Consider the following 21,795-nt stretch of genomic DNA (forward strand, 5'->3'; position numbering starts at 1 on the left):
TAATCTTTCATCGCATCTAGGTTTTTTTTTTTTCTTTTGAGACAAGGTCTCATTCTGGTTGCTCAGGCTGGAGTGCAGTGGTGCAATCTCGACTCTCTGCAGCCTCGACCTTCCGGGCTCAGGTGATTTTCCTACCTCAGTCTCCCGAGTAGCTGGGACTATAGGCGCGCCTCACTGTGCCCGGCTACTTTTTTGTATTTTTAGTAGAGACGGGGGTTTCACTATGTTGCCCAGGCTGGTCTTGAACTCCTGAACTCGAGCAATCTGCCCACCTTGGCCTCCCAGAGTGTTGGGATTACAGGCGTGAGCCACTGTGCCCGACGGCATCTAGGTTTTGAGTAGTAGTTAGACAGCTTTTTCCCACACACATGTAAAAAGGGTACTTGAGGGACAATAGGAAAAGTTGAAATAAAGACTCTGCATTAGATAACTGTATTAAATAAATGGCAAATACCATTAAATAAATCTGGCCGGGCGCGTTGGCACACCCCTGTAATCCCAGCACTTTGGGAGGCTGAGGCAGGCGGATCACCTGAGGTCAGGAGTTCAAGACCAGCCTGGCCAACATGGCGAAACCCAGTCTGTACTGAAAATACATAAATCAGCTGGGCGTGGTGGTGCGCGCCTGTAATCCCACCTACTCAGGAGGATGAGGCAGGAGAATCGCTTGAACCCGGGAGGCGGAGGTTGCAATGAGCCGAGATCGCGTCACTGCACTCCAGTCTGGGCGACATATGGAGGTTTTGTCTTGTCTCAAAAAAAAAAGAAAAAGCTTGGGGAAGTGTGCTAAACTGGGTTTGCGTAGGTGGAAGGGGCGGCCGGCCTCTTCAAGGTGGGTCCCGCCCCGTAGGCCTCCCCTCGCCCCGGCCCCTCCCACGCTGGAAAGGCTTGGCCCAAGCTCGGCCCCGCCCGCCCTCGGCCCCGCCCAGGGCGGAGCGCAGTCACGTGACCCGGGCTGCGGCGCGCAGCATTACGCGGTCATGGTGGGCCAGATGTACGGCTCCTCCGGCAGCCACCTGGCCCGGGCGCTGGCGCTGGCCCTGGTGCTGGCCCTGCTGGTCGGGCCGTTCCTGAGCGGCCTGGCGGGGGCGATCCCAGCGCCGGGGGGCCGCTGGGCGCGCGATGGGCCAGTCACTCCAGCCTCCCGCAGCCGCTCGGTGCTCCTGGACGCCTCGGCGGGCCAGCTGCTTCTGGTGGACGGACGCCACCCTGACGCCGTGGCCTGGGCCAACCTCACCAACGCCATCCGCGAGACTGGGTAAGGGTTGGCTTGTCCCCACGCGGGGCCATCGGGGGAGGGGCGTGCGTGGGCGCCGGACCTCGCCTGTTCCCGGGACCGGCCTCTTGCCGGGTGGGAGCGCCCGTTTCTCTGGGGGTCAGCTACTCCCGAGGCTGCAGCACCGCCCTGTGGGCCAAGTCCCCTGTTTGGGAGCGGGCTACTGCGGCATCCCTCACCTCATGGGGCCAGTCCCTTGCCTTCAGCCAGTGGTGACAGTACTTCTGTCCCCAAGAAGCCAGTTCCCTACCACCGAGGCCGCAGTGCCTGCATCTGGATCAGGTCCATGGCTGGTGGGTAACTTCTGTCCTCACGGGGACCTGCTCCCTTCCCTAGACTTTGCCTCCTCACCCCATGGAGGCCAGCCCCCTGTCCCCAGGCCTGAGGGGTGATGATAACTCAGCAGGAGACTAACTCTTACCTGCTTGGCTGTGGCTTGCTGGTGGGTGCCAGCCCCCTGCCTCCCTTCCAGTGCCAGGTCAGCAGGACTGAACCTGGGTTCCAGGCTAGTCCAAAAGCATAGGGTCCCTAAAGTCACATAGACCCATTTAGTATCCTGCTAGGGCTCTGCTCCTCCCTTGTCTTCTGTGTCCTGGTCCAAGGGGAAGTCCTTGGCTGGTTGCTGTGTTTGGCAGCCATGCTCACCATCTTTATTGCTGGGACCCAGGCTGTCATTCTGTTGTGTGACTCTCACCTAACTCCTCCGCCTGTCTGGGCTCCCGTTTCCCCATCTGTGGCCCAGATTTTGAGGATGTGCTCTAGTTGGGTGGTCATGTGCTGCAAGTTCTGTACAAGGGCTTGTGCCCATTCATTTATTCATTACCCTGATGGTTGGCCTTAGGGACACAGCTGAGCAGCTGTCTTTACACAGTGGGAGACACAGACAGCGATAGAAGAGAAATCAGTCAGTGGGAGTGGGAAGGATCAGCTTCAAAGACTTGTCAGCAGGGCCCAGACGCTGGATCAGACTGTGCTGGGGGATCTTAGGGAACCCGGGGTGCATCTGTCATATCCTAGTGCCCAGATGATGCTAGGGAACCCTAGCACTAGGATGTGCCCAGGATGTGGTCTGTGCTCAGACCACAGTGCCCCTTCCAGCAGAAAGGGCCTCCTCCCACTTTAGCCCCTATCCATTTTGCTGGCATGCATTGACTTCTGCAGGTGTTAGGGAGACACAGGATGCCGAGGACACCCCCGTTCTGGTGGCACTTGGGGAGTACATCAAATAGATGTGAGATTTGGGGGAGATATTTACGCAGACACAGGGGTGCTGGTTGGGGTCAATCTGGGAAGGCTCCCAGAGAGAGGAGGCCACAGAGTGAGCTGGCATCTGTGGAGGGAACTGAAGCTTTGTGGCTGGCCTCGGGGGCCGCCGGGACTCTCAGATCTGGTGACCCATTCTTTGCTGACTCACTCATGTTTTTGGCCCTGCATAGCAGAATCAAGAGGGCATGACAGAACTGTTCAGGGGAGGAGAGGCAGGAGCGAGGCCCAGCATGAGGAGGGGGCTTTGGCCTCTGGAGGCCCCTCCTGGGCTGTGTTGTTCTTGACTATGGTAAACATGGAAGTGGAGAGAAGGCTTCCTTGATTGTGCTGGATGGAAAGTTCTTCCAGGCTCAGCCCCTCTGCTGTGTGACCTTGGGCAAATCCCTTCACCTCTCTGAGCATGTTCCCTCATCTCAAGGTAGGGCCAAAAGGGTCATGGAAATTCACTTGGGTCACAGAAAGCACTGTTTATTTATTTTTATTTGTATTTTATTTTTTGAGACATAGTTTCACTCTGTTGCCCAGCTGGAGTGCAGGGGCACGATATTGGCTCACTGCAACCTCCCCACCCTGGATTCAAGCAATTCTCGTGTCTCAGCCTCCCAAGTAGCTGGAATTACAGGTGTGTGCCACCACGCCTGGCTAATTTTTGTATTATTAGTAGAGATGGGGTTTCACCATGTTGGCCAGGCTGATCTCAAACTCGTGACCTCAGGTGATCTGCCCATCTCGGCCTTTCTGGCTTGTTTTCGGCACCCTCACTCATCCCCTCCTCTTACGCTCACATGCCCCTTTCCCTTTGAGTTTGCCAGCACTTGAGGCTCTGATGCAGGGAAAACTGTACAGCGAGCCCCATTTTACAGGCAGGAAACTGAGGTCCTCAGAGACAGCTGCTTGAGGACTCCAGGTCAGATGAAAGAAAGCCATAGGGGGTGTCCTGGCTCCTGATGAGCAGAATCTCTGATCTGTGGGGGACTCTGTGTCTTATTTCGGAGGGTGGGGGACAGGGATTTGATGCCTCTGTTCACTCAGAATTGGGATCCCTCCTCCTTCCTGGTGAAATCCCCAGATTTTGCCAATGGGGATCCTGGAATTATCAGGATAAATTCTCCCTACACCATAATCCTTTGTCTTTTTTATTTTTTAAAAAAGGTTTTTTGGGTTTTTTTTTTTTTGAGACAGGGTCTCACTGTGTTGTCCAGGCTCGAGTGCAGTGGTATGATCATGGCTCACTGCAGCCTTGAGCTCCCAGGCTCAAGAAATCCTCCCACCTCGGCCTCCAAAGTAGCTGGGACTACAGATACGCACCCCCATGCCTGGCTAATTAAAAAAAATTTTTTTTTTGTAGAAACAGGGGTCTTGTCATGTTGCCCAGGCTGGTCTTGAACTCCTGGGCTCAAGTGATCCTCTCACCTTAGCATCCCCAAATGTTGGGATTACAGATGTGACCCACTGTGCTCGGTACCTTGTTTCAGTTGTGCCATATCTGACTTTGGGCCAACACCCCTACACAGCCTGGAAACATTTATGATTTGGTGCTTGGAGATCAGAGATGTCCAAGGAGCAGAGCCTGCCTCAGTCTAGCTCTGGCCTTGGTCCTGGGGAAGCTGTATCCTCCAACCTTACTTTGTCTTCCTTCCCTGATCTGATCCCACTGACCAGCACCTTATCGACAAGTTTGCTTAAAGTAAATCACCATCCCATTGAGAGAGGAAGTGAATCAAAATTAGAGGGAATTAACAAATTTAGTAAACGGGGAAGCATCCCAAATCCACCAACCAACAGGCAAAAACAGCCCAGTAAAATGGATAAATAAGGCCCAGCTGTTTCTTTGAACAATCACAAGAGATGAATCTATACCATCAAGAATGAGAAAGGAGGCCAGATGCTGTGGCTGACACCCGTAATCCCAACGTTTTGGGAGACCGAGGCAGGAGGATGGCAAGAGCCAGGATTTAGAGACCAGCTTGGGCAATGTGGTGAAACCCTGTCTCTGCAAAAAAATTAAAAAATTAGCTGGGTGTGGTGGTGCATGCCTGTGGTCCCAGCTACTCGTTTGAGTCTGGGAAGTCGAGGCTGCAGTCAGCTGTGATTGTGCCACTGCACTCCAGCCTGGGCAACAGAGTGAGACCCTGTCTCAAAAAAAAAAAAAAAAAAAAAAAAGGCTGAGATAGGAGTGATAGACACAGATACGAGGGGCATCCCACATAATGGAGAGCATCCAAGGCCATACTAGACTGCAGAAGTGGGGTGCTGATATTTGTGAGATGTTTGTGGCCCCCTGCTCATATCAGTGGTCCGACTTTTTCAAATGTGGCCTCTTTCAAGAGGCACCTTGATTAGACTCTTGAGTCATCTTAGAGACATTAGCTGCCCCTGGCATGAAATTGCAGTGTGGCCCATAGATTTTCCAGGAAAAAAAAAAAAAGGTTGAGGAAACAGACCTACTGCTGCCAACTTTTAATTTTTGCCAAGCAAGTGCATTAAAAACAAAGGAAAGCAATATTTGTCAACCCCTGTCAGCGTTTATCTCATAAAAGATTGGCAATTTTAGAGCAAACAAGCAGAAAGGACATACTCTCTGAATAAGGAATAATCTTCTTTTGATTTATTTTTTTTTGAGATAGAGTCTGCTCTGTTACCCAGGCTGGAGCGTAGTGGCATGATCTTGGCTCATTGCAACCTCCGTCTCCTGGATTCAAGTGATCTTCCTGCCTCAGCCTCCCTGGTAGCTGGGATTACAGGTGTGCGCCACTATACCGAGCTAATTTTTTTTTTTTTTTTTTGTAATTTTAATAGAGACGGGGTTTCACCATGTTGGCCAGGCTGGTCTTGAACTCCTGACCTCAGGTGATCTGCCCACCTCAGCCTCCCAAAGTGCTGGGATTACAGGTGTGAGCTATTGTGCCTGGCCGAAGAGTAGTCTTTAATAAGCACATCTAGTTATAGACACACTCTAAAGTGTTTTTCCGGCCGGGCGCGGTGGCTTGTGCCTGTAATGCCAGCACTTTGGGAGGCCGAGGCAGGAGGATTGCTTGAGCCCAGGAGTTTGAGACCAGCCTGGGCAACCTGGTGAGACCCTATCTCTGCAAAAAATATAAAAAATTAGCTGGGCATGGTGGTACATGCCTGTAGTTCCAGCTACTCAGAAGCTGAGACAGGAGGATTGCTTGAGTCCAGGTGAGGCTACAGTGAGCTGTGATCACTCCACTGCACTCCAGCCTGGATGACAGAGTGAGACCCTATCTCAAACAAAACAAAACAAAAGAAAACAAAACAAATTTCTAGCAGTTTAGAAAGAGGGGATGGGATATGGGAAGTAAAAGCCTCCCCCTACCATTCTTCCTAGATATAACATTTTTAGCTTTTTTTTTTTTTTTTTCTTTTGAGGTGGAGTCTCGCCGTGTCACCCAGGCTGGAGTCAGTGGCGTGATTTCGGGTCACTGCAAGCTCTGCCTCCCAGGTTCACGCCATTCTCCTGCCTCAGCCTCCCGAGTAGCTGGGACTACAGGTGCCCGCCCCCACGCCCGGCTAATTTTTTGTATTTTTAGTAGAGATGGGGTTTCACCGTGTTAGCCAAGATGGTCTCGATCTCCTGACCTCGTGATCCGCCCGCCTCAGCCTCCCAGGGTGTTGGGATTACAGGCATGAGCCACTGCGCCCAGACTTTTAGCTCTTTCTTCCAGAATTTTCTATGCATAAAGAGGCCTAAACCTTCTTGCATACATATAAATGTAGAGGCATATGTGGTGTGTGATGTATTTACACATGGGCTTAGCTTGTGCCTACCATTTGGACTTCTCGACTTTTTTTTGAACTTCATCTCTGACCTCTTTGCTCATTAGCACATGCAGTCCGCTATGGCATGTGTGATTATTGTATCAGGCCCCTAATGATGGGCGTGTCGGGAAGTTCCATCTTTTCTGGCTTTGGAGAAAAGTCCTGCTGTGAAGAAGGGCCCTTATGCCCATCCCTGCAGGGCTGTATGAGCATCCAGCCAGGGAATGGGTTCCTAACCACTGCTTATCTCCGGGGCCTCAGTGCTGAGGCCTTGGCTGAGCCCACCCTTGCTAGAAGGGGCAGCTCTCACCAGGTGTGCCCTGGAGGAGGCCACTGGCCGCTCAGTTACTACTGGGGCTCACAGCTGCACAGCTGTTTTGGTTTTACACGGTTTGTCCGAGGTCTCCTTTGATCCACTGCCAGCTTTTATCACGAGGGGATCTGCATATTGGGCCCTGTTATAATCTTCCTCCCATCATCACACTTGCCGGGGTCTCCTCAAACTCCTACCCCTTCAGATTCTTTTTTTTTTTTTAATGAGACAGCATCTTACTCTATTGTCTGGACTGGAGTACAGTGATGTGATCATAGCTCACTGCAGCCTGGGCTCAAGTGATCCTCCCATCTTAGCCCCAGCCTCCTGTGACTATAGGCAAGCACCACCACACCTGGTTAATTTATTTTTTATTTTTTGTAGAGACGGGGGTCTCACTTTGTTGTCCAGGCTGGTCTCTTACTCCTGCCCTCAAGCGATCCTCCCACCTCGGCCTCCCAAAGCACTGGGATTAGAGGCATGAGCCACTTCACCATCTCCTCGCAGATTCTTGATGAGACAAATACTTAGTGAGTGTATAATGTGTGTTCTCTCCTGGCACGTGCCACAGCAGTCCTCTGAAGGGGGAGTCAGTCTGCCCATTTTACAGATGAGAAAACCAAGACCCCGAGAGGTAGAGCAGTTTGCCCAAAGATACACAACCAATAAGGGATCTACCCAGGGATTCAGATCAGACCAAGTCAGAGGGACCCACAAGCCCAAACTCTTTGTCTTCCATTCTCCTTGAAATTTAAAAATCTAATTTTTTCTCTTGTTTTTTTCTGTCCTTATCTGTGTTGCTATGTGAATAATTAGCCCGAAGTTCATGGCTGTCATCTGTATTTGATAAGAACTATACCTCCTTGCCCCCAACACTCCGCCACAAACCTGAGTTGAATTAGAGGCGCAGAGCATTCACTCAAGAATGTTAGTCTCAGCTCTGCTGCTCACCTGCTGTGTGACCTTGGGCAAATCACTTCATCTAACTGTATTATGTGGGAGCCTCGGTTCCCCACATCTGTAAAATGGGGAGAATAAAACCCATGTCATACGGTTGTTGGAAGAATTTTTTTTTTTTTTTGACAGAGTCTCACTCTGTCACCCCCGCTGGAGTATAGTGGCACAATCTTAGCTTACTGTAACCTCCTGGGTTCAAGTGATTCATGCCTCAGCCACCAGAGTAGCTGGGACTACAGGCACGCACCACCACACCTAGCTAATTTTTGTAGTTTTAGTAGAGACGAGGTTTCACCGTGTTAGCCAGGCTGGTCTCAAACTCCTGACCTCAAGTGATCGCCCTCCTTGGTTTCCCAAAGTGCTGGGATTACAGGCATGAGCCACCGAGCCCTGGCCATTTTTGGAAGAATTTAGAGTTACATAAAAATGTGAATACTTACCACAGTTTCTGGGGCTATTGTAATTCCCTGTATCAAGGCCCCACTAAAGATCCCCACAGCCCCACCCTGCTGGCCCCAAAGTACTTTGCTTAGGAACATTCAGAACTCAGGCTTCCTCCTTTTACTTTCTCTCTTCTCCTCACCTGGCAAACTCCTATGTAAACTTCAAAACCCAGAACAGCTGTCACCTCTTCTGTGATGCCTTCACAGATTATAGTCAGATTATTGTAGCAGCAGCAGTATACCTCCTCAGGACAACCCCTTGACACTTTATTCGTTTTTCCGTCATAACGGTTACCCTGTTAGGTCCTTATCTGTTTTCATGCCGTTCCCCTCTGCTGCCACTAGCTTTTTGAGGGCCAGATGAACATCATTCATCCTTAGACACCCTCAAGGTCTGGCACCCAGTAGGCACTCAAAAAGGCTTGCTTACTGAAGGTATCAGATGTGGGCATTTTTGAGTCTTTCCCTCTCCAGAGTCTTCTTCAGGGCTGAGCTATTGCTGTCCTGGAAGTGTTCGATGGCTTTTTAGCCAACTTCCCACGAGACAGCCCTGGCCAAGCCTGCCTCTCCCTGTCTTGTAGCCTCTTCGAGGTCTCTTTAGTGTCTTCCTGTTGCCCTCATTTTCTTAATAGAATTTGCCTTTAAAAATGCTCCTCCCCACTAGTTATAGAAATGACATGAGTGAATATTTTTGTGTCCTTGGAGCAAAAATGGTATCTAGGACCATGAAGGAAAAGATTGATCTGGCCACACAAAAATGAAAACATCTATATGGCAAGAACAAATGCAAAAACCAATTAAAACATAAACATATTTTCTTTTATTATTATTTTAGAGACAGGGTCATGCCCTGTCATCCAGGCTGGAGTACAGTGGCGTGATCATAACTTACTGCAGCCTCAAATTCTTGGGCTCAAGTGATCTTCCTGCCTCAACCTCTTGAGTAGCTGGGACTACAGGCACACCCCACTGCACCTGTAACTTTTAAATTATTTCGTGTAGACAGTCTTGCTTTGTTTCCCAGGCTGGTCTTGAACTCCTGGCCTCAAGTGATGCTCCTGCCTTAGCATCCTAAGGTGCTGGGATTATAGGCATCAGCCACTGCACCTGGCCCCTCCCCACTCCCCTCCTTCCCTCCCTCCCCTTCCCCTCCCCTTCTTTTTTCTTTTTCTAGACAGAGTCATGCTCTGTCACCCAGGCTGGCGTGCAGTGGTGCCATTTTGCTCATTGCAACCTCCGCCTCCCAGGTTCAAGTGATTCTCCTGCCTCAGGCTCCTGAGTAGCTGGGACTACAAGAGTGCACCACCACACCCAGCTAATTATTCTATTTTTAGTAGACATGGGGATTTCACCATGTTGGCCAGGCTGGTCTCGAATTTCTCCTATTCTCGGCCATCCAAAGTGCTGAGATTACAGGCGTGAGCCACTGTGCTCGGCCCCATATTTTCAATATTAGTAATAAGCAGAGGGCTAATGTGTATACAGGGAATTTCACCAACCAATAAGAAAAGATTTTAACCCAATAGAGAAAAATGGGTAAAGGACATGAAACAGAGAACTATAAATGACCAATAAAAATAAGAAAATATATGTAACTTAACTAATTTAAAAATTGCAAGCGTGTTGGAACTTTTGCAGCTATCACCTTGGTGAAGATGAAAAAGTTTGCTAGTAATCATTTTAGTGAGGGAGTGGGCAACAGAAGTTTGCTCATTGTAGAGACTCAGTCTGTGACCTGCTGTGGTTCCAGGACTGGCAGTGTTGGCATTACCTGGAGGCTACTTAGAAGTGCAGAGGCCGGGCGTGGTGGCTCATGCCTGTAATCCCATCACTTTGGGAGGCTGAGGCGGGTAGATCACTTGACGTCAGGAGTTCGAGACCAGCCTGGCCAACATGGTGAAACCCCGTCTCTACAAAAAATACAAAAATTAGCTGGGTGTGGTGGCACATGCCTGTAATCCCAGCTACTCCGGAGGCTGAGGCAGGAGAATCACTTGAACCTGGGAGACAGAGGTTGCAGTGAGCTGAGATCATGCCAGTGCCCCCCAGCCTGGGAAACAGCCAGACTCTGTCTCAGGGGAAAAAAAAAAAAAAGAAATAGAATCTCAGACCCCATCGCAGAACTGATCAGAACCTGCCTTCTAACCAGGCCTTCAGGTAACCTGCATATACATCAGAGGCTGAGAAGTGCTCCTTCAGAGGAGTGGGAGCCAGCCTGCCTGGAAGTGAGTCCTGCCCCTGCCGACTCTGTGACGTTTCACATGTATCCGCTAGTACTGGGCAGCAGTGCTGTGTGATAAACCAGCCCCAATCCAGCGGCTTAAACCAACAACATTGATCCTCATGGATCTGTGGGGCCACTGGGGCCGCTCTACTTCATGCTGCAGCTCTACAGACCTGGTGTACTTGTGTGGCTCTCATATCCCTGGGACCAGTGGGCTGGCCGGGGCTTGTTCTTCCCATGGTAATGGCAGAGGCACAAAGGGGCAAGTGAGGCTTCCTGAAGGCTAATCTTATAACCAGCATGCTGTCACTTCCACCCATATCCCATTGGCCAAAGCAGGTCACGTGACACAACCAAGCCCAAGTGAAGGCGCAGGGAAGGATACTTGGCCATTGGTGGAGGACTGGCAAAGGGCATGGACATGGAGGTGGGGATGGCATGTGACATAAGTCTGTGTTTTGATTTCCTCCTCTTCTGCAAGAGGGACAAGATGGGGACGTGCCCACCTTGTAGGATTATAGGGGACTCAATGAGTTAATAGACATGAAAGTGACTAGAACATGGCGTGGCACAGAGCTAACATCTCAATGGATGTTGTTAGCTGGCGTTATTGTGGGTGAGGGCATATAGATAGGTCCTGCATTTTTGGGGGAGGCTCTTTGTCAATATCTACAAAAATTAAAAATACGTATGCAGTTTGAGCCAGTAGTTCCTCTTGGAGGGATTTAATCCAGCAAGCTCACAAAGATGGACAGACAGACATTCACATGTGCATCTACTGACCACTGTGTCGTTTTCATAGTTTAAGCCTGGAGATGCCGTGTGTCTAGCTGGGGGCCTCTGCTGCTGACTGAGTGTCCCCTCCTTCTCCTCCAGGTGGGCCTTTCTGGAGCTGGGCACAAGTGACCAATACAATGACAGCTTACAGGCCTATGCAGCCGGCGTGGTGGAGGCTGCTGTGTCGGAGGAGGTAAGGGCCAAGGTGGGGACATGGGGCTCCCACCCCGCCCCACCCCCACCGCGTGTTCCCCAGCATGCTTTTGAGACATGTGCAGGGTAGGCCCCCCCACTCCTGCCACAGCCCTTCATCTATTTGGGAAGAAAAAGTGGACATACATTCTTTAGAAAATTACACTAGGGGCCAGCCACTGCACCTGGCTCTCACCCACTTCTGATATTGTCTGACTTCTTATAAAGCTCCATAACAAGTAAAGCAAAATAGTATGTTGTTCAGGGACTCATCGCATGCAGTAAAAGTAGCTTAACAAAAGTGAGGGAGTGGACACAACTCGAATGCCCAGCTACTGATGAATGGATACATACAATGTGATCTATCATACAATGCAACATTATTTGGCTATAAAAGGGAATGAAGGACTGACACACACCAGAACATGAAAGAACCTTGAAAACATGCTAAACGAAAAAAGCCAGTCACAAAAGGGCACACACTCTATGATTCTATTTATATAAAATGTTCAGAATAAGCAAATCTACAGAGACAGAAAGCCAACTAGTGGGGGCCAGGGACTTGGGGGGAGTGGGGAGTGACTGCTGATGGGTATGGAGTTTCCTTCCGGGATGATGAAAAGGTTCTGGAGTTAGAGAGTGATGGTTGCACAACCTTATGAATACATTAAAAACCATGAATTGTACTTTTTTTTGAGACAGAGTCTTGCTCTGTCACCCAGGCTGGAGTACAGTGGTGTGATCTCGGCTCACTGCAACCTCTGCTTCCCAGGTTCAAGTGATTTTCCTGCCTCAGCCTTCCAACTAGCTGGGATTACAGATGTGCACAACCACGCCCACCTAATTTTTTTATTTTCAGTAGAGGTGGGCTTTCGCCTTATTGGCCAGGCTGCTCTCAAACTCCTGACCTCAGATGATCCGCCCACCTCGGCCTCCCAAAGTGCTGGGATTACAGGTGTGAGCCACTGTGCCTGGCCAAATTGTACATTTTTAAATGTGAATTTTATGGTATGCTGACTATATCTCAATATAAATGACTGAATGAAAGGGAATGATAGCTACCACATTTAGGGTGGTAGGGGCCTCTAGGGGTAGAGGAGCTTAGGGGATGCTCGATGGTATCAGTACCATTCTAGGTTTTAGTTTGGATGTTCATTTTATTATCATGCTTCATAACTTAGAATATGTTATATATTTTTTCTGTGTATCAGATAGTACCTAGTGTAATTTTCTTTCTTTTTTTTTTTTTTGAGACAGAGTCTCACTCTGTCACCTAGGCTGGAGTACAGTGGCGCGATCTTGGCTCACTGCAGCCTCTGTCTCCCTGGGTTCAAATGATTCTCATGCCTCAGCCTCCAGAGTAGCTGGAATTACAGGCATGCACCACCACGTCTGGCTAGTTTTTGCATTTCCAGTAGAGATGGGGTTTTGCCATGTTGGCCAGGCTGGTCTCAAACTCCTGACCTCAAGGGATCTGCCCACCTCGGCTTCCCAGAGTGTTGGGATTATAGGTACGAGCCACCTGGCCTAGGCTAGGCAGACATGCTATCAGGCATTGATGACCACTTTACAGAGATAGCTTGTCATGTGTACTTCACAGTAAACACCTGATATTTTCCAGGGAATCCATAAATTACTGACTTTTCCATTGATGGCCTAACCAGTGGCCCAAAGGCAGAGCACCTGCCTGTAATCCCAGGATGTTGGGAGGCTGAGGAGGGAGGATTGCTTGAGCTCAGGAGTTGGAGGCTGCAGTGAGCTAGGATTGTACCACTGTACTCCAGCCTTGTGACAGAATGAGACCTTGTCTTAAAAAAACGAAACAAAACAAAACCACACAAAAAACAAAACAAGAAGTAGGTGAGGCTGTGGAGTGACAGCTGTCTCCCGTGATGCAGATGGAGGCATGCATTGGGTCACAAGTTGACATCAACTTGTGGAGTTGAACCTGCATGTGCGTTAGGACCCAGCAGCCCTACTACTTGGGTGTATACCTTAGAGGTGACCCACGGATGGGCATGAGGTGCTCAAAGCAGTCCCAAAGTGGGAGTCCTTAAAACACCACGGGCAGGTGAATGGCTGACCAGGTGGAGGTGCGCAGTGCAGCATGACAAAGCAGTGGAAATGGGTGAATCTGAGATGCCTGGAGGCGAGGGGGAAAGAGCACATCACAGAGGACAGCGTCCAGTGGGACACCTTTTTATAAAACTCACGCTGCTCCTTCTGACACCCAGTCGTAGTTGTGGGTGGCCCTCTGGGACCTTAGTGTCTGGGGAAGTGGTCAGATGCTGGGCCAGGGCTGTTTTGGGTGCTCAGTGGTCAGTGAGACACGGTTCAGTCTCTCAAGGGGCTCACGGCCTGCTGGGGACACTGAGGCAAGGCCACAAGTGGCTCTCATGTCAGAAATCCCAGGCCCATGTGCCAGGCACTTTGCCCACAATGTCTCACTGAGCCTCCACCCTAAACCCCTGAGGGAAGCATGTGCACCTCCCCTGGATGGATGGGCAGGCTTGGGCCCAGAGAGGTGAAGCTACTTTCACAAGGTCAGCCAGCCAGTCCACAGACGAGGCACCATTCAACCTCAGCTCTGTCTAACCCATGTCTCGCTCCTAACTAGTGTGCCCTGCTGCCTCCCCCTCCAGCCTGTGGGCTTCTCGTGGGTGGTAATATGTCTTGTCCCCAACTGTGTCCCCTGATCCCGGCCCAGAACCTGGTATAGGACAGGCAGTGGGGAAATGCTGTGGAATTCATGGAGGCCTGCATGGAGGAGGTGGTGTCTTAGTGGGCCTTGAAGGATGAACAGGATTTGGATGTGTTTCAGTGAGGTGGTGATAGAGCAGCAGTCATGAAGCCATCAATCCTGAGGCAGTGAGTGCTGCCACTCACTCACGGGGATGACCAGGCTACGTGGTCTTTTGTCCCCCAGCAGGCGAGCCTGGACTCATGCAGGTGGCATCTCGGTGGGAAGTGCGGAGGGCCGCATGAGGTCTGGGTGAAGCTGGCATGGCATTCTCTTGCCAAGTGGAGTCAGCAGGGGTATTGCTGTTTTGTTCCCTGCTGTGTCCTCAGTGCTTAGAAAGGAACATAATAGGTGCTAAAAAAAAAAATTCATGGATTGACTAACTGAACACACATATAGTTTGGGGTCCCCAGTAGCAGAGGTGGTGCCATCAGTTATAGGCTTTGCAGGCTAAAGGCTCTCAGGGTAACTTTCAGGGGCCTGGGGTCCCTATCCGGGGCAGAGCTGGGCAGGGAGAGGAGCCTCCAGGGAGAGGACAGCATGAGCAAGGGCTCAGGTGGCCACCCCAGCAGCCTCCACTCTGGGCAGCCTGGGTGGGGGGCTCTCAGGGAAGAGAGCACCCCAGCTGCCTGCCCTTGCCTCGCCCACCCCCTACCCCACAGCTCATCTACATGCACTGGATGAACACGGTGGTGAATTACTGCGGCCCCTTCGAGTATGAAGTCGGCTACTGCGAGAGGCTGAAGAGCTTCCTGGAGGCCAACCTAGAGTGGATGCAGGAAGAGATGGAGTCAAACCCAGACTCAGCTTACTGGCACCAGGTGAGTCCGGCTGCCACGCTTGGTGGGAAGGGGCTTCCAGCTGGCCAGCCATTCTGTCCCCTGCTGTCCTGGCCAGCCTTGTGGCATGTCCAACTGCCCAACCGCCCTTGTTTCCATCATCATCTCCATCCCTCCTAGCCGACCTGCCACTCATCCATCTGCCCAGTCTCCATCTGTCCACTTGCTGGAACTCCAGCCATCCATCCCAGCCTACCTACTGTTAAATAATGACTAAAAACAAATAGTCAATTGTTAGCATGGTGTTTTGCTTGCATACATGGGAGGTTGCTTGGTAGACTGATTACACTGGATGCAAGTAAAGACAGTATGAGAAAGAGGGGAAGGGGAAAACCAGAAAATCCCAGAAAGTCTGGACACAGCGAATTTTGTTTTCCTTTCCTTGAGTGAGCTGCTGATCAGCTGGCAGCTAACGGAGAGGCCCAGGCAGGCGCTCTGCCTTTGGGCCACTGGCTAGGCCATCATTGGAAAAGTCAGTTATTTATGGATTCCCTGGAAAATGTCAGGTGTTTACTGTGAGGTACACACAACAGGCTGTCTCTGTAAAGTGGCCATCAATGCCTGTTAGCATGTCTGCCTAGCCTAGGCCAGGTTTGCACCATTTTCCTCTGTAGAACTTCTCACTGTTCGCCCACCCACCTACTCACACCCTAAGACAGACTCTTCTACCACCAACCCATCTATTTGTCCATTCCACACATCCACCACCCATCCATCCACCCATCCATGCATCCATCCATCCATCCATCCATCCAGCCATCCATCCACCCACCCACCCACCCACCCACTTACCCATCTACCTATCCATCTATTCACTCACTCATCCATCCATTCATTTACCCACACATTTACCCACCCATCCATCCATCCTCCATCCATCCATCCATCCACCCACCCACCCACCCACTCATCTACATATCTATCCATTCACGCACCCATCCATCCATCATCCATCCATCCACCCATACATACATACATCCACCCACCCACCCACCCACTCATCCACCCATCTATCCACCTCCCACCTGTCAACCCACTCACCCACCCGTACATACATACATCCACCCACCCATCCATCCATCCATCCATCCAACAACCCACCCATCCATCTTGCAGATGCTTACTAAGTGCCCAGTGTGCCTGGCCAAGGCCCCATGAGGGACACACTGATGAAACTTTATGGCTATAGGATGTTGAGGCAAAACGATGACAATGGGGAGAAGTCAGATGCATGCGACAGGTGCCCGAGGCAGCAATACCGTCAGTACTGAACTCAGAACAGGAGCAGTTGGCAAGAGGCCAGGCCAGGCTGGGAGGCATCCTAGAAGAGATGGCTTTTGAACTAGGCTCTTAAGTGGGGCTGATTTGGGGTTAACACAGGGCAGAGACATAGAGTTGATTCATTGAAAGCCGGAGAGTGCTCAGCATGGAGGGGTGGGTGGTAGTTTGGGGGAGTCAAGGCTGGCTGGAGTCTGGAGGGTACCCCCGGGCCTCCTGCTCTGTCTGAACCCCCAGACCAGAGCCCCTCCCATTGAAGGAGAAGGTGTGAGCCTGGAGGAGAGGCCTCACCCTCCCTCTGCCCCCGCCCCCTCCCCTAGGTGCGGCTGACCCTCCTGCAGCTGAAAGGCCTGGAGGACAGCTACGAAGGCCGTGTGAGCTTCCCAGCTGGGAAGTTCACCATCAAACCCTTGGGGTTCCTGTAAGTGCCACCCCCAGAGTGAACAGGGTGGGAAAAAGGGCCACACACTCATAGTCGGACAGACCTGGGTTCCAGCATCAACCCTGCCACTCCCTGGCTCTGTGGCCTCGGAACAGTCAGCTGACCTCCCAGAGCCTCAGCTTTCTCCTCTGCAAAATGAGTACATAACAGCACTCACAGCAGGCGTGGTAACCCTCTGGTGCCCTGGCCCTCCTCAGCCTGCTGCAGCTCTCTGGGGACCTGGAAGACCTGGAGCTGGCCCTGAACAAGACCAAGATCAAACCTTCTCTGGGCTCCGGCTCCTGTTCTGCCCTCATCAAGCTGCTCCCTGGCCAGAGTGACCTCCTGGTCGCCCACAACACCTGGAACAACTACCAGCACATGCTGCGTGTCATCAAGAAGTACTGGCTCCAGTTCCGGGAAGGCCCCCGGGGTAGGTGGGTGTGGGTGTGTCTGGGGGATGAGCAAGAGGGTGGGCACACACGTGGGGAGTGGTCCTAGGAGGTGTGGGCCTTGGAAACCCTCCCAACACACGGAGTCACTGCAGGGATATTGCAAGAGTTCATCTTGGTTTTGTTTTTTTCTCTTTGAGTTGGGGTCTTGCTCTGCTGCCCAGGCTGGAGTGCAGTGGCACAGTCGTGGCTCACTGTAGCCTTGACTTCTCAGGCTCAGATTATCCTCCTGTCTCAGCCTCCCAAGTATCTGGAACTACAAATGTGTACCACTACCCTCAGCTAATTTGTTTATTTTTTTATTTTTAGGAGATGGAGTCTCACTATGTTGCCCAGGCTTGTCTCAAACTCCTGGGCTCAAGTGATCCTCCTGACTTGGCCTCCCAAAGTGCTGCAATTACTTATGTGAACCACCACGCCTAGCCAGTTCATCTTGTTTTACATTTTTATTGCCTTTTTTATTTTACCTATTGCTGCTTAACCAGTTACCCCAAAATTTAAAACAACAACAGCTTAAATAACTGCTATTTATTTTTTGCTCCTGCCTCTATGGGTCAGCTAGGTGGTTTTGGTTTTCTGGGCTGGGCCAGGCTGATCTTGGCTAGGCTCGCTGATGCATCAGCAGTCCGCTGGCAGGTCAGCTGGGGCAGGATGGCTGGACTGGGATGGCCTCTTCTCTTGTCTGGGTTGATTGTCAGCCAGGGTGATGGGGACAGCTGGGCTATATGGTCTTTCATCATGAGCAGGTGAGCACAGGCCTGTTCATGTAGCATTGGGGCAGGATATGGTGAAGGCCTCTTGAGACCTTGGTGAAACTGACACAGCATTCTTTTCTTTTTATTTTGAGACAGAATCTTGCTCTGGTGCCCAGGCTGGAGTGCAGTGCCATGATCTCAGCTCACTGCAACCTCTGCCTCCCGGGTTCAGGCAATTCTCCTGCCTCAGCCTCTCGAGTAGCTGGGACTACAGGCGTGCATCACCATGCCCAGCTAATTTTTATATCTTCAGTAGAGACAGGGTTTTCCCATATTGGCCAGGCTGGTCTTGAACTCCTGACCTCAAGTGATCTGCCCACTTTGGCTTCCTAAAGTGCTTGGATTACAGGTGTGAGCCACCACACCTGGCTTGACACAGCATTTTTTTTTTTTTGAGACAGAGTCTTGTTCTGTTGCCTAGGCTGGAGTGCAGTGGCACAGTCTCAGCTCACTGTGACCTCTGCCTCCTGGGTTCAAGCGATTCTCCTGCCTCAGACTCCCAAGTAGCTGGGATTATAGGTGCGTGCCACTGTGTCTGGCTAATTTTTGTATTTTTAGTAGAGACGGGGTTTTGCCATGTTGGCCAGGCTGGTCTTGAACTCCTGACCTCAGGTGATACAGCCGCCTCAGCCTCCCAAAGTACTGGGATTAAAGGTGTGAGCCACCGCACCTGGCTGACACAGCATTCTTTATCCAAATCAAGTCAGGTGGCCAGCCCAGGCTCAAGAGATGGGAGAATAGGCTCCACCATTTGCTATGAGGAACTGCAGAGTCACATCGCACATGGCTTGGATGCAGGCATGGGAAGAATTAGAGCTATTTTTGCAAACAACCAATTGCAATGAGTGCATAAATACATTCTTCCTGTCAAATGTGAAAACTGGCTGGGCGCGGTGGCCCATCCCTGTATTCCCAGCACCTTGGGAATTCGAAGCAGGAGGATTGCTAGAGCCCAGGAGGTTGAGGCTGCAGTGAACAGTGATCACGCCATGACACCCCGGCCTGGGTGACAGTGCAAGACCTTGTCTCTAATAAAGAAAAAAACAGTTTGCAGTCAAGGCCAAAGTCCTCCATAGTGCCACATCCTTCATCCCAGGCCCCAGCATCAGCCCCAGGGATACCACTGCCAAATGTTTGCAGTACCTCCTTCGTGGCCAAATGTAAAAACGTGATGGGACCAGGAGCTGGTGAGGAGGTGGGGAAGTGTCCAGCCTTATTCATTGCTAATGGGAGTATGTGTTGGCACAGCTACTTTTAAGAAGAATCCAGCTGGCATCTAATAAAATTCAAAATCTGTCACTCCAGTGATCCAGCAATTCTCTGACTCAATCTGTCCCTAGAGAGACATTTCAGCTTCTGCATGGGGAGTGTGTATAAGCAAGTCTGGTGTCACAGTGGTTTGGTAACAACCTAATGTCCATTCATTGAAATTTAAGTAAACTCTAAATTGACATTTATACAGGAAATCGTATACACCGTAAGTGTACAACTTGAATTTCTTGCACGTGGAACACACCTGTGTATAGCATCCATCTGGAGAAACAGAACATTCCCAGCCCCTAGAAGCTTCCCTCATATCCCTTTCCAGGCACACCCCCACCCCAGCATCATCTCTATCCTGATTTCTGTTTTTGTTTGTTTGTTTGTTTGTTTTTTAAACAGTCTTGCTCTGTCACCCAGACTAGAGGGCAGTAGTGCAATCTCGGCTCACTGCAACCTCCACCTCCTAGGTTCAAGCGATTCTTCTGCCTCAGCCTCCCGAGTAGCTGGGATTATAGGCGTACACCACCACACCCACCTAATTTTTGTATTTTCAGTAGAAATGGGGTTTCGCCATGTTGGCCAGGCTGGTTGTGAACACCCGACCTCAAGTGATCCAACCGCCTATCCTGATTTCTCACAGAATAGGTTAGGTTTGCCTGGTTTTGAATGTCATATGAATGGAATCGTGTAGTGTGTGCTCATTTGTTCTGCATGTCTGTGAGATTCATCTGTATTACCGTATGTAGCTGTAGATCTATCATTCTCATTGCTATATATCCATTAAGATTTTAATAGCTTTTAAAAACTGTATAAGTCATACAGGTATGTTATAGAACATTGGAGAATCCACCAAAACACTCTCACAATGAAAATCACTCAAACACTCCACAACCCAAAAGAGAAAATTTCTGTGAACATTTGGTTATGTTTTCTCCTAGACTTTAAAAAATGTACCTTGCCTGGGCACAATGGCTCACACCTGTAAACCCGGCACTTTGGGAGGCCGAGGCAGGTGGAACACTTGAGGCCAGGAGTTCAAGACCAGCCTGGCCAACATGGTGAAACCCCGTCTCTACTAAAAATACAAAAACTAGCTGGGCGTGGTGGCGCACACCTGTAATCCCAGCTACTTGGGAGGCTGAGGCCCCAGAATTCCTTGAACCACGAAGGCAGAGGTTGCAGTGAGCCAAGATGATGCCACTGTACTCCAACCTAGGCAACAGAGTGGGCCTCTGTCTCAAAAAAAAAAAAAATTTTGCAAGGGTGGGCTTCATGCATGGAATGGGGTGCTATAGCCATCATTGTAGTATTATACAGAATAGTTTCACTGCTCTAAAATGTTTGCTTTCTGAGTTTTTAAAAAATCATAATTAAGATTATACTGTATAAATTATTTGCGACTTCCTTCTTTTGCCCACTAGGCTGCCTTGGAGAGCTGCCAGTACTGCCATGTTTGGTCCACTATGCGTTTTGTTTTTCAAATTATTTATTTTGAGACAAGGTCTCGCTGTGTTGCCCAGGCTGGTCACAAACTTCTAGCCTCAGGTGATCCTCCTGCCTCAGCCTCCCAAAGCACTGGGATTTCAGGTGTGAGCCTCTGTGCTGGGTCCCACTATGCCTTTTTCCTTTTCTTTTCTTTTTTTTTTTTGAGACAGAGTCTCACTCTGTTGCCCAGGCTGGAGTGCAGTGGCACAATCTCGGCTCACTTCAACCTCCGCCTCCCAGGTTCAAGCAATTCTCCCAGTTCAGCCTCCTGAGTAGCTGGGACTACAGGCATGCACCCCACACCTGGCTAATTTTGTATTTTTAGTAGAGATGGGGTTTCACCATGTTGGTGAGGCTGGTCTCAAACTCCTGGCCTCCTGACCTTGGCCTTCCAAAGTGCTAGGATTACAGGCGTGAGCCACTGCGCCCGGCCTACTGGTCCCTTTGTTTTAAAGTGCAAAGACTTAATGTGGAAGAGATAATTCGGGCCAGACGCGGTGGCTCATGCCTATAATTCCAGCACTCTGGGAGGCCGAGGCTAGTGGGTCACTTGAGGGCAGAGTTCGAGACCAGACTGGCCAACGTGGTAAAACCCTCTCTCTACTAAAAATACAAAAATTTGCTGGACATGGTGGTAGATGCCTGTAATTGCAGCTACTCGGGAGGCTGAGGCAAGAGAATCACTTGAACCTGGGAGGCAGAGGTTGCAGTGAGCTGAGATCCCCCGAGATCCCCCCACTGCACTCTAGCCTCGGCAACAGAGCAAGACTGTCTCAAAAAAAAAAAAAAAAAAAAAGACAAAGGATAATTCAGAGAGCTGCACCCAGAACTCTGGAGCACTGGAGGAAGAGCCTCGGTAGAATCCCTGCTCAGCCATTTAACTGTTTGGCCTCTGCTAAGTTACTTAGCCTTTCTGAGTCTCAGATTGCCTTATCTGCAAAGTGCAGATGATAATTCCCTGCCCCCATGCAGGGTGGGTATAAGGAGTCAATTTACAAGATCACAGGGGCAATGAACTTCCAGCATAAGCGTGAGGTCACAGTAGGCCTGCCGCAGACAATGCATAAAACCAGACTAGCACTTGTCAAGGGATGGGCTTCAGGTAGAAGGAGTTCTAGGGCAGGCGTGAGGGTACCTGCAGGGAGTGGGCCTGTAATCCCAGCTACTCGGGAGGCTGAGGCAGGAGAAGGGCTTACAACTGGGAGGCGGAGGTTGCAGTGAGCTGAGATCGCCCCACTGCACTCCAGCCTGGGCAACAAGAGCGGAACTGTCTCAAAAAAAAAAAAAGTGTCCAGTGAACAAAATATCTGTTTGTCTGTCTATCTGAGTATATA

General features: G+C 50.5%; 1 protein-coding gene across 2 annotated transcripts in view; it reads left to right on the forward strand.

Moving 5' to 3' along the window:
- The first annotated feature begins 917 nt into the window (after positions 1-917).
- The window catches only part of PLBD2 (phospholipase B domain containing 2), a 32,402-nt gene continuing 11,524 nt past the window's right edge, over positions 918-21,795 (forward strand). For both annotated transcript variants that reach the window (XM_002823790.5, XM_009248283.3), the window contains exons 1-5: positions 918-1,258; positions 11,136-11,229; positions 14,631-14,789; positions 16,406-16,506; positions 16,725-16,939. In XM_002823790.5, coding sequence (XP_002823836.1) covers positions 981-1,258; positions 11,136-11,229; positions 14,631-14,789; positions 16,406-16,506; positions 16,725-16,939 — 847 coding nt within the window. In that variant the 5' untranslated portion in view covers positions 918-980. The remainder of the gene's footprint in view (positions 1,259-11,135; positions 11,230-14,630; positions 14,790-16,405; positions 16,507-16,724; positions 16,940-21,795) is intronic.

Source organism: Pongo abelii, chromosome 10, assembly GCF_028885655.2.
Source record: "Pongo abelii isolate AG06213 chromosome 10, NHGRI_mPonAbe1-v2.0_pri, whole genome shotgun sequence".
NCBI lineage: Eukaryota > Metazoa > Chordata > Mammalia > Primates > Hominidae > Pongo > Pongo abelii.